This window comes from Phoca vitulina, unplaced genomic scaffold, assembly GCF_004348235.1.
Source record: "Phoca vitulina isolate PV1807 unplaced genomic scaffold, GSC_HSeal_1.0 scaffold67, whole genome shotgun sequence".
In the NCBI taxonomy this organism is placed as follows: Eukaryota; Metazoa; Chordata; class Mammalia; order Carnivora; family Phocidae; genus Phoca; species Phoca vitulina.
In genome coordinates, this window is record NW_022589770.1 from 14,112,388 (window position 1) to 14,125,994 (window position 13,607).

Here is a 13,607-nt window from a genome sequence, read left to right on the forward strand (position 1 = left end):
GTCCTGGGATCGAGTCTCGCGTTAGGCTCCTTCCTTGGCAGGGAGCCTGCTTCTCCCTCTCCCTGCCTCTCCCCGATTGTGCTCATGCTCTGACAAATAAATAAAATCTTAAAAAAAAAAAGAATCTCCCCCCATCCCTGCTCTCTCTAAAATAAGGAAATAATAAATCTTAAAAAAAAAAAAATAAGTCTAGCCCACACTCAAAGGGAAGAGATTACAACAGGGAATGAAGATGAGGTGCTGGAGATCATCGGGGACCATCTTACAGGTTGCCTACCACACCATCAACCAATCAATAGCATGTAGGCAACTGACTTAGAGATGAAAAATTTAGTTTAAACATAGTGGAAGTTCTAGTTCTAAATTATTAAAACACTAATTTAAAAAATTCAATTCCTTGTCTACTGAGAAACTGAGGAATTTAAGAATGCTTCCATTAGTCAGGATAGGCTAGGTCATGTTAACTCAAAAATGTCAGGTTGTTAAAAAGATTTACTTCTCACTCATGGTTACCTGTCCATTGTAAGCTGGGCAGGGGAACTCTGTATCATTCTCACTCTGGGACCCATGTTATTAGAAAAGCTGTCTGGGTACTACTGATCTCCATGGAAGGGAGAAAAAAAAAAAAACAACTCTGGAGGGCGATGAAACACTCTGTCTTGAAGTGACACACAGCATTTATTAAACAGCTCACTGATTAACTGGTCACATGACCCTAGCCAACCACAAGGAGGCTAAGATATACAATCCTAACACATGCACTTGAGAGCCAGAAATACCAGAAGAACAGTACTGATGACTACTCATCATTCTGGTCACTATATATTCAACCCACTCCTGTGTCCTACAGAAACTACATATCCTCCAGAATGGTTACAATGAAGAGGACAAAAGCAAAGCGTTAGTATGTGGGGCAACTAGAACTCTCATACATGATTGGCAGGAGTGTAAAATGGTATAAACCACTTGAGAACATCTCTTCATTTGTTTTGAGTAAATACTAATGAAATTGATGGATTATATGGTAAGAACATATTTGATAGGAAACTTTCAAACTATTTCCCAAAGACTTACAGATGAAGGGTCATAGCAGCTATTTATAATAGCAAAATCCTAGAAACTCAAATATCCATCACCAGATGAATAAACAAACCGTGGAATATCCATATATAATGGAATACACAGTAATATGTTCAGATTTTGTCCACTGTTTTGTCTGTTACTCTTGTTTTCAACCATTTACTTCCGAGAATTTTAATCTCAAACTACTCTTCACACAGCACCTTATTGTTATTCTAGCAATGCAATGCAGTTTTATACTTGAGGATATAGTGTAAAATTCGTTCTTTCATTCATTTTTTTAATAGTTGTAACTTGGTCTGCCTGCCTGGTCCCTCTAGCTAGTTCTTGATGTTTTGTGTTTGTGTTTGGTGTTTGTATTTTTTTCTTTGTACCGTCTGATTAATCCAGGTTACTAAATAATCAGTTCTTTCAGGGATTCAAACGTCTGGTGTGTGGACCAGTCAGCATACAGGAGATAAGCATGGAAAACTCTTCCCAGTTTAAGCTGGTGATAAGTGAATTATCAAGCTCAATTCCCTAAAATCAGGTAGAGTCATGAGCTCTGTATTTCAGGGTGTCCTGAAGAATGGGAAAAGGTTCGGTCCCTAATAAGCAGAAAAGAAATAGTACACAGTGGGCAAGTCAGAGCAGATCTCTCTTCAGTTCGTATGTAGGCTCTATACTAAAATCCAAAGCTGTAATACAGGCAGGTCCCCCTTTCTGTTAGCCAAACTGTCATAACAAGCTTATGAGAGAGCTTAGGGTGTTTTAGATTGCCAACTCCCCAAAGTTTACCTAATATTCTTAAACATACTAGCATGCACATATTTGTTGAATGAACGATATTATTTAGAATGAGTTCTACAACTAGAGGCCCTGCTTATGCTAATTAGAAAAAAAATCCTACCCATATGAAAGTGGCTGAGTACTTAACAGCAATCACTGTAACCTACTACATGTAACAGAATCCAGTGAGAAGCTACTCTTTCAAACTTGAGCCTAAGAGACAACCAAATACTGTATACCACCTGAAGGAATAACCATACCACCTATGAAGAAGTCTTGGCCCAGGGTGTGGGGGGTGTGGGGGGTGTGGGGCAGTGGATCAAACCTGAATCTGGTCATGCTTGAATTCCAATTACCAATTTGCATAGAATAAAGAAAACAGGTTAAACCATACCAGCAATGGTTATAATCAGCAAAATCTTGCTCTGTCAGAAAGGCTCCAGAATAATTTAAACATACAAATTGCAAAAAGTAAAGGAAAATTGAAGGGATATATACAGATTAAAAGATACATAAGTGATAGCAATTAATAACAATGTAAGGTCCTTATTTGGATCCTGACATAAACAAACCTAAAATATCTATACATGACATTTTAGACAATGGAAATTTGAACATTTACTAGACATTTGATGATGTAACTGTTAATGGTTTTTTTTTTTTTTACATGTGTGGCAAAGGTATTGTGGTTATTTTCTAAAAGTCTGTATCTTTTATATCAAACCAAAATGTTTATGTAAAAAAAACCCGAGGTCTTTTGAAAAAGTTTAAAAGCAACATAAAATTGCTTAGTTTGGGGCCATTCTTGGCTCCTGAACATGTTAAGCTGGAGTCCACTTTCTTTCCTAGTCCATAATATTATAGCAAAGTTAAGAAAAAACATAGCTTAACTGTGGGAATCACTTATTTTGCTAATAAAAGCAGAACTAAACCAGTTCAAGTAGCTGAAACTGGGAGATGTTTGTTTCCCACCCTTCACACAGAGAGATGGCCAGTGCCAAAGGAAATACAACACTAGATGATGCAATTTAATGATTCATTTCAATCTAAAAAGGCCCTATTTGATTCTTCAAATGAAAACTATTCCAATGTCCATAACTAGCCCTAAGTAAAAACAGTTCCAATCACTATGCTGTAAGTGATCCCCAGGACCTGATTTTGAATTTAATTGAAGGCAGGAAAAGCACCCAACCTAGCTTGGCTTATATTCAAATGTGAGAGTTTATATAGCCCAGAAGTAAGATTGCCAGCGTCCGTGCCTGTTTCTAGCACAGCTGGGCCACTTCCTTGACGTACGAACTTTGGCAAGTTTCTTAACCTTTCTGTACCTCTGATGTTCATCCATAAGATGGGGATAATAGTACCTGCCTCTAAAGGTTGTCAGGAGGATGAAATGAATACACATAAAAACGTACAAGTGACTAGTGCAAAGCAATATTCAATAAATATTGGTGCTATGTGTGGCTCTGAATCCAGAAGCAGGAAAACTGGTATTAAATCTTTACTCTGACGAAAATATAACAATATACTTTCAGAGACTAGAAAGATGTTTTCTCATATTAAACTTTTTATCATATTAAAACTTTGATGAAAATATAACAATCATTAAAACTTTGATGAAAATATTAACAATATACTTTCAGAGACTAGAAAGATGTTTTCTCATGGCAGTGAAATAAGTAGCACTGATAATACTAAAACTGAATGCAAGACTGAAGTTGTTATAGATAAAAGAACAATCACTAAGTACTTATTTTGAAAATTTTTCCAATTTAGTAAAAGTAAAGAAAAAAATCAAACCCAGATTTCATACTATTTCGTATTACCAAAAATCAAGAATAGAGAATTATAGAAAATGTCTGTTTTAAAATATACAATGAAATACTCTGGAAGTGATTAATTCTTAAAAATATGTACTATAAGCCAGACAAATGTAAAAAAGTGAAGAAAGATGAGCTATTTTTCTGGTCATAAAATATTTATTAAGGTATACTTTAGGGAATATAGTGAATATAAAATTTAGGATCACAATATGAAGCAATTTCAGTCCTCTCAAAAGTCAGCCCAGCCCTCAATGCTCTGCAGATGTAAAACCACTGGTGAGACTCACTAAAAGCAGTTTGACTAGTACAGAAGAGGCTTTTCATGAACATTTACAACTAGAGCATCTGAATACCTCTTTTAAGTGCAAAACCACACCACATTACACTAATGCAGCAACAATGCATTCATATTGTTCTCATTAGTCATTAGTAGTCAACTTGCATAAAACACCAGAAAAAAGCACAATGGAGCTCACAAAATGGGCTAAAAAATGAACCTGTCCTTGCAAAACACATTGTAATGGAAGAAGACATTAAAAATGTATTATGCACAATACAGAAGCTGCGTTCCAAAGATCTTGAGTGTCATTTCCTCTGTAAAATCAAATTACACAAACCAGGCACAACTAATATTTGGGAGGCAGTGCGTAGCTAAAATTTCATTTAACTAATTACTCAATGATTTAAAAAATCCCCATAAGTCTTTTCTGTCCTGAGGTAGTTGCAAAATAAATCATTAACTTGGATATCAACTAGAGCTGAGGCTTTGACTTTTTACTCATTTAAAACTAGTTGTTACTGACAGGAACTACCTTTTGATATTTAAAAGACAGTTGAGAAATGGGCCTCTTACTACACACACAAGATAATGGCTATGTAGGAAAGAGGATTAGCTGCTTCAGAACGTGAGAGATATGGTCCACCATTGCGCTTCCACCCTCCCCGCTCCCTCCCCCCAATCATTTTAGATTCTTTATTGTCCAAAAAGCCATCAAGAGCAACACAGTAGAAATAGACAAATCATCGTCCTTTGCTGTAGCCAGGGAAGAAAAGGTCAAGTAGAGTCTGCAGAATCTCATTGGGAATCATGAGATAATTCTGGCCAAGATCATGCCGGCAAGCAGGGCAGGAGAAAACTTGAGCCTTAAAGGAGCGCTGTAAGCAATCCTAAGGCAAAACCAAAAAACAAAAACAAAAACATACCCAATTTCATAACAGTAATAGCATGTAGAAAAGTCAATGACTTATGCTTTTAAATAGGAACTAGAAACTTAGGATGAACAACTGTAAAGGTCTGAATCTGCACTATGAAAACTACTCTACAGTCATGGCTTCAGGTTCCACTTCTAGCACATACTGTGAAACTTTAACTTTCGTGTCCTTTAATTTCCTCATCCAATAAAATGAGAGTGTTAGAATTTATGTATAGTTTCCACTAGCCTCATCTTCTAGGTTGCATTTTAATCCTGATCTTTCATGACAGAACACCTAAAAAAAAATTTAGGACTCCCCTACTTAGAACTAAGTTATATGTTTCAACAAATCACTTAAACGTAGAATGTGTCTTCCAGAAATATATAGGTCAGGCACAAACATATGCGAAAGGTTTACTTCCATTTTACAAAAGAAACTAAAGTTCAGAGGTTAGGTCAGGGCACATAACCACTGAGCAGTAGAGCAGGATTCCAACCTCGGTTTGACTAAAACTCAGTTTTTCCCTTTACACCACACTAATAATACAATATTCAACTCCTCTGGGCATGCTGCCAGACAGAGTATGTTTTAGATTCCATTAGTGGATGGAATTCAGTTTGCACTATATGAAACATACATATGCTCTAACATAGAAAACAGCAACAACACCTTACTTTCTTCTCCATTTCAACCTCTCCTCAGTAACTCCAAATATGATAGAATACCTCAACTATACATATTTAACTATTACTGTAGAATTGAAACACGCATTACTGCCAAAATGTAATGAAATGTTTCTTAGCTCACAAGGTTCCACAACTGTTCTGTTTCATGGAAAAATGCTTTACATGCTAAAAACACGTCTGGAGGTTAGTGAACCCTCTTGTCCTAAACAAGATAAAATGAGAAAGAAATCTACTTACTTTACAGACATTATGGAGGCAATCTGTTGTCACAGGCTGGTAAACTAGCTCCTGGCAGCAGACACACATAAAAGATTGTTCCAATTTTTTCAGAAAATTCTAGAATGGTACCCAAGAGGAAGAAAAAAGGTTAGTATTTCATAAAATATTAATAAGATTCTAAGTAATTAGGGAAAAAATGTCTTTGTCACTATCACACATTTTGTATTAAAAAAAGTGATGGTACTAGAAGCAAATATACAAAACGGAGAAACTCCATTCCATTAAGATATACACATTAGTTTTAAACCTTAGAACTGGACTGGAAAATGTGCAAAATCAAAATATATGGCATTAAAAAGTGAACGTTCCCCTTAAACCTCACATTCCAGAGATTACTATTTTTCCCTTTAAAACAATCACGGACATATGTTAACAAACTGGGATTTAAATAAAAACTTGCAAGGGAAAAAAAAACAATCATGGACAGCTTCTCTCAGTCATTACATACAGATCTTTTATCAAAAAAGCTGGGTGGTATTCCAGTATATGAACACATGTTATTTATTCAATCTTTTGCTGTTATGAAAACTCAATTTTTTTTTTTTGAAGATTTTATTTATTTGACAAGAGAGAGACACAGCGAGAGAGGGAACACAAGCAGGGGGAGTGGGAGAGGGAGAAGCAGGTTTCCTGCCGAGCAGGGAGCCTGATGTGGGGCTCAATCCCAGGACCCTGGGAACACGACCTGAGCCAAAGGCAGATGCTCCACCACTGAGCCACCCAGGTGCCCCAAAACCTCAGTATTTTTTAAACTATGAAAATAAAAGCACAAATACTCTGTAGTATCTAATACTCTGAAGAATCAACATATTTAGGGCACCTGGGTGGCTCAGTCATTGCACGGCTGCCTTCAGCTCAGGTAATGATCTCGGGGTCCTGGGATTGAGCCCCACATCGGGCTCCCTGGTCTGAGGGAAGCCTGCTTCTCCCTCTCCCACTCCCCCTGCTTGTGTTCCCTCTCACTGTCTGTCAAATAAATAAATAAAATCTTAAAAAAAAAAAGAATCAACATATTTATTTTCCTAGGATTATCTTCTGTGGTATTTTGCTTCAATCTAAAAAAATCCCGTATTTTCCCGATACCAATGTTTACTCAAATTGGGACTAAATTATAAAAGGTAGAGCCATCTTGGGGCCCCTGGGTGGCACAGTTGGTTAAGCGCTGACTCTTGGTTACAGGTCATGATCTCAGGGTCTTCAGATCAAGCCCCACATCAGGCTGAGCTCAGCGAGGAGTCTGCTAAAGTTTCTCTCTCCCTCTGCCCCTCCCTGTGCTCTCAGGTACTCTCTCTCTCAAATAAATAAATAAATAAATAAATCTTAAAAAAAAAACAAAAAAAAAAGTAGAGCCATCTTAAGCAAAGATGACCAAATGGGTACTCTCATACTCATCAAAAGCCACTACTGGTTCCATTTTACCCAACCGTTTCTTTTAAACTAGAAGGATAAATAGTTTTTTGAACAGTCACAAGGCTAATTCAGCTATTTTGGTAGTACGAGAGTGTATTTTATGTCTTTTTTTTTTGGTCAATAAAAAAAGCAGAATGTACAAGAATTTCAGGTAAAAATTAAATCAAAGGTTCCATTTCAAAGTTGTTTCTTGAAACTTATTTATGAACATTATAAAAGTCAAGCAAATTATCAACAAGTATTACAAAACACACTGAAAGAATATACCATTTAGGGGAGATATGGAAAGAACTCAAACTTTAATACCAGGTCCCCTTCCCCGTGACAAAGTACATTGTTAATGACTGATAATTTCCCTGGTATCTCCAAAATACCTGTAAGATGTACTACAGATATTTTGAGTTCCTACAATGTGCTAGGTACTCATCTGTGTAGAAGTGATAAAAAGGCAGTTTCTACTTTCATAGAACGTTATATTCCTTTAGGAGAGCAGACAAAAAAAAAACCTATTTCAGATAGCAATAACTGAGCATGAATAAAGAGTGGCTGTTTTGGAAAGGGTAGCCAGGGAAGGCTTCTCTGAGGACTAGAATTCTGCAGAGACTTACAGGAATGAGTGAGCCACATGAAGGTGCAGAGAAGAGCATTTTCTAGTCAGAGAGGTAGTACAGGTATAATGGCCTAGAAGCAGCAACAGGTTGAGTGTGTTTAAATAGCACAGAGGTCACTGTAGCTGAAGCAGTTTGGGCCTGAGAGAGTAGCAAGAGGTAGTAAGTACGGATGCCAGATCATGTAGGGCCTTGGGAAGGTATTGGGATAAAAATATACATACATATATATAATATATGCATTTATTTAAAAGTCGCCATTGGCCAACACCTGATTTTTCTGGCTTGATAAATGTATTCCTGGTTTATCTGAACAGAATGGGCATAAAATTTGCCCATGGTAATACCACATAAACATCCAAAGTAATCACTAGCAGCAAGGTCACAATCATCTCACCCAGGCATGAAAGACCCTGCCAATAGTGGATAACCTACTGAATACTACTTTTGTCTTTTCTTTTGGTAGTGGTTTGAGAACTGTTAACTGGTGACTATTTCATATAAAAGTTACATTGAAAGAAGAGGTGACAAGTGTACTTGATTTGTATACATTTGCCAAGTCTCACAGGATACAATCACTTCAATTTTTTAAAAATTGATAAACAGGATATACATATTAAAAGTCTCACAGTGAAGCCCAATACACATTTCCATCCAATCAATGGATATGCAAAGAACTTCCACGTACACTTAAGTGGCTTTTTCCTTCACCTATACCTACTACTTTGTCTCCTGCCCACCCCGGAGCTAGAACTCACTTGAGTTATCCCTAACCAGCTGTATCCTCTCACCAGAGAATAATTAGACTATTATCAACAACTGTTTGCTGTATCTTGCTTTCTCTAAGTGAAAACGACCTACCAGAATCAGACTCTCATTTTGGCTGGGTCTCCTGGCTAAAAAGCAAGTAACACTTCATATACAACTAAATCACTTTCCTTCTGTCCTCCAAACATGTAAGCCTCATTTTACCAAGAATGACCCAATATTTCATATTTATAAGCAAAGAAAACGATGACTCCAAAAAAAGAGTATTTGAGGGGCACCTGAGTGACTCAGTCAGTTAAGCATCTGACTCTTGACTTTGGCTCAGGTCATGATCTCAGGGTGGTGAGATTAAGCCCCTCGTCATGCTCCCCTCACTGCGTGTGGAGCCTGCTTAAGATTCTGTCTCTCTGTCTCCCCCTCACACCCATGGCACTCTCTCTCTCAAAAAAAAAAAGTATTTGATAAATCTCACCCATTTCTTTAAAGTTTAAAAGTTAGGGGCACCTGGGATTTGGGGCAGAGCAAGATGGCAGAGGAGTAGGAGACCTGGATTTCATCTGGTTCCAGGAATTCAGCTGGATAGGGATCAAACCATTCTGAACACCTACAAACTGAACAGGAGATTGAAGAAAAGAATAGCAACAACTCTCTGAACAGAAAAGTGACCACTTTCTGGAAGGTAGGAGGTGCAGAGAAGTGAATCCGAGGCGATAGTCGGGAAGATAGACGGCGGGGGAAGGGGCCTCCGTCGGCCGCTTCTGGCAAGTGACAGAGCCACGGAGCACAAAATCGCAACTTTTAAGAGTCGGCTCCACTGAGGGACGTCGCTCCAGTGGCTAAGCGGGGGATGGAACCCTCTCTGGGACAGTGTGGTCTCAGGACCCTCGGGGTCACAGAAAGACCAGGGGTGCTGCGGCAGAGCTCCCAGGTATCGGAGCGGGGAAGCCGGCTGCAGAGACGGAGCCGAGGAGTGGGCTTGCAGCTCAGGGTTGCCATAAACCATGATCCGCGGCACAGTCGGGCCACTGCTCCTCCAGCAGGGACCCAACAAGCGGCAGATCCGGGGAGACTCCCCTTCCTCCCCCGGGAGGAGCGGAGTGGGAGCGCACCGCAGGGATCTGCTGGGTTTGGAGACTCCACACGGGGTCGTGTGCCAGAGATAGAAACGCTCATTCACAGGCCAGGTGAGCATGGAGTGCGGCCCGAGACCGGGGAGACAGGAGAGACTGACTGCTTTTCTCTGGGGGCGCACTGAGGAGTGGGGCCCCGAGTTCTCGGCTACTCTGGGGCGGAGATTAGGAGGCCGCCATTTTCACTCTCGGCCTCCAAAGCTGCACGGAAAGCTTGCAGGGAACAAAAGCTCCAGAGAGCAAACCCGAGCAGATTACTTAGCCCTGACCGGCAAGGGCGGGGCAATTCCGCCTCCGGCAAAGACATTTGGGAACCATGGCAACAGGCCCCTCCCCCAGAAGATCAGCAAGAACAGTCAGCCAAGACCAAGTTTACGGTGAGAACAGCAGATGCGAACAGCAGAACTCCAGAGCTAGGGGAATACTGCACATAGATCATGGCTTTTTTACCATGATTCTTTAGTCTGTCAAAGTTAATTTTTTTTTAAACTTTTTTTTTGAATTTTTGTTTTTCCCTTTTTCAACCAACATCTTATCAATCCCCTTTTTAAAAAACATTTTTCTTTTTCATTTTTAGAGTCATATTCTATCCCTTCATAGTAGTTACCCTTATTTTTGGCATATATATATAAGTTGTTCTCTCTTTAAAATTTTGAGATAGTTTCTTCTAACAGATCAAAATATACCCTAAATCTCTAGTGTATGGCTTTGTTCTAGTCTCCTGCCTGATCACATTCTCTCCCTTTTTTTTAAAATCCTTTCTTTTTTCAAACAACTTCTTATCAATTCCTTTTATAAAATCTTTTATAATTTTCATCTTTACAGTCATATTCCATCCCTTCATCGTATTAACCCTCATTTTGGTACCTATGTAAGTTTTTCTTTCTTTAAAAATTTGAGAGGCACTTTCTTGTAAGAGACCAAAATACACCCAAAATCTAGTGTGTGACACTGATCTATGCACCAGCCTGATCATATTTGATTATATTGTTGTTTTTTTGCTTTGTTCTGTTTTTGTTTTTATCCTTTTCTTTTTTCTTCTTTTTTCTTTCTTTCCCTTTCTTTTCCCCTGGCTTCAGGTCTTTTCTGATTTGTTTAGAGTATATTTTCTGGGGACGTTGTTACCCTGTTAGCATTTTGTTCTCTCATTAATCTATTCTCCTCTGGACAAAATGACAAGACGGAAAAAAATCACCTCAACAAAAAGAACAAGAGGCAGTACCGACTGCCAGGGACCTACTCAATACAGACATTAGTACGATGTCAGAACTAGAGTTCAGAATGATGATTTTAAACATACTAGCTGGGCTTGAAAAAAGCATGGAAGTTATTAGAGAAACGCTTTCTGGAGGAGTAAAGGAACTAAAATCTAACCAAGTCAAAATCAAAAAGGCTATTAATGAGGTGCAATCAAATATGGGGGTGCTAACTGCTAGGATAAATGAGGCAGAAGAGAGAATCAGTGATATAGAAGACCAAATGATGGAAAATAAAGAAGCCGAGAAAAAGAGAGATGAACTACTGGATCACGAGGGCAGAATTTGAGAGACAAGCGACAGCATAAGATGAAACAACATTAGAGTAATTGGGATCCCAGAAGAAGAAGAAAGAGAGACAGGGGCTGAAGGTATACTGGAGCAAATTATAGCAGAGAACTTCCCTAATTTGGGGAAGGAAACAGGCATCAAAATCCAGGAAGCACAGAGAACCCCTCTCAAAATCAATAAAAATAGGTCAACACCCCAACATGTAATAGTAAAACTTACGAGTCTCAGAGACAAAGAGAAAATCCTGAAAGCAGCTCGGGAGAAGAGATATGTAACCTACAAAGGTAGAAACATTAGATTGGCAACAGATTTATCCACAGAGACCTGCCAGGCCAGAAAGGACTGGCAGGACATATTCAGAGCACGAAATGAGAAAAATATGCAGCCAAGAATACTATATCCAGCTAGGCTGTCATTGAAAATAGAAGGAGAGATAAAAAGCTTCCAGGACAAACAAAAACTAAAGGAATTTGCAAACACGAAACCAGCCCTATGAGAAAGAGTGAAAGGGGTCCTCTAAGCAGAGAGAGAGCCTAAAAGCAACATAGACCAGAAAGGAACACAGACAAGATACAGTAACAGTCACCTTACAGGCAATATAATGGCACTAAATTCCTATCTTTCAATAGTTCCCCTGAACGGAAATGGGCTAAATGCCCCAATCAAAAGACACAGGCTATCAGATTGGATTAAAAAACAAGACCCATCGATATGCTGTCTGCAAGAGACTCATTTTAGACCCAAAGACACCCCCAGATTGAAAGGGAGGGGGTGGAAAACCATTTACAACGCTAATGGACACCAAAAGAAAGCTGGGGTGGCAATCCTTATATCAGACAAATTAGATTTTAAACCAAAGAGTTTAATAAGAGATGAGGAAGGACACTATATCCTACTTAAAGGGTCTCTCCAACAAGAAGATCTAACAATTGTAAATATCTATGCCCCTAACATGGGAACAGCCAATTATATAAGGCAATTAATAACAAAAGCAAAGAAACACATCGACAACAATACAATAATAGTGGGGGACTTTAACACCCCCCTCACTGAAATGGACAGATCATCTAAGCAAAAGATCAACAAGGAAATAAAGACTAAATGACACACTGGACCAAATGGACTTCACAGACATATTCAGAACACTCCATCCCAAAGCAACAGAATACACATTCTTCTCTAGTGCCCATGGAACATTCCCCAGAATCGATCACATCCTAGGTCATAAATCAGGTCTCAACCGGTACCAAAAGACTGGGATCATTCCCTGCCTATTTTCAGACCACAATGCTTTGAAACTAGAACTCAATCACAAGAGGAAAATCAGAAAGAACTCAAATACATGGAGGCTAAAGAGCATCCTACTAAAGAATGAATGGGTCAACCAGGAAATTAAAGAAGAATTAAAAAAATTCATGGAAACCAATGAAAATGGAAACACAACTGTCCAAAATCTTCGGGATGCAGCAAAGGCAGTCCTAAGAGGAAAGTATATAGCAATACAAGCCTTTCTCAGGAAACAAGAAAGGTCTCAAATACACAACCTAACCCTACACCTAAAGGAGCTGGAGAAAGAACAGCAAATAAAGCCTAAACCCAGCAGGAGAAGAGAAATAATAAAGATCAGAGCAGAAATCAATGAAATAGAAACCAAAAGAACAGTAGAACAGATCAAGGAAACTAGGAGCTGGTTCTTTGAAAGAATTAACAAGATTGATAAACCCCTGGCCAGACTTCTCAAAAAGAAAAATGACCCAAATCAACAAAATCATGAATGAAAGAGGAGAGATCACAACCAACACCAAAGAAATACAAACAATGATAAGAACATATTATGAGCAACTCTATGCCAGCAAATTAGATAACCTGGAAGAAATGGATGCATTCCTAGAGATGTATCAACTACCAAAATGAACCAGGAAGAAATAGAAAACCTGAACAGACCTATAACCACTAAGGAAATTGAAGCAGTCATCAAAAATCTCCCAAAACACAAAAGCCCAGGGCCAGATGGCTTCCCAGGGGAATTCTACCAAACATTTAAAGAAGAATTAATACCTATTCTTCTGAAACTGTTCCAAAAAATAGAAATGGAAGGAAAACTTCCAAACTCATTTTATGAGGCCAGCATTAGCATTACCTTGATCCCAAAACCAGACAAAGACCCCATTAAAAAGGAGAATTATAGGGGCGCCTGGGTGGCTCAGTTGGTTAAGCGACTGCCTTCGGCTCAGGTCATGATCCTGGAGTCCCGGGATCGAGTCCCACATCGGGCTCCCCGCTCAGCGGGGAGTCTGCTTCTCCCTCTGACCCC

The 13,607-nt window shown here is 38.9% G+C and overlaps 1 protein-coding gene across 1 annotated transcript in view; it reads right to left on the reverse strand.

The window, feature by feature from the left end:
• Positions 1–3,804: 3,804 nt before the first annotated feature.
• The window catches only part of UHRF2 (ubiquitin like with PHD and ring finger domains 2), a 91,639-nt gene continuing 81,836 nt past the window's right edge, over positions 3,805–13,607 (reverse strand). Inside the window, exons 15-16 of the mRNA XM_032392290.1 lie at positions 5,789–5,887; positions 3,805–4,838 (exon numbers count right to left, since the gene is read on the reverse strand). Coding sequence (XP_032248181.1) covers positions 4,692–4,838; positions 5,789–5,887 — 246 coding nt within the window. The 3' untranslated portion in view covers positions 3,805–4,691. The remainder of the gene's footprint in view (positions 4,839–5,788; positions 5,888–13,607) is intronic.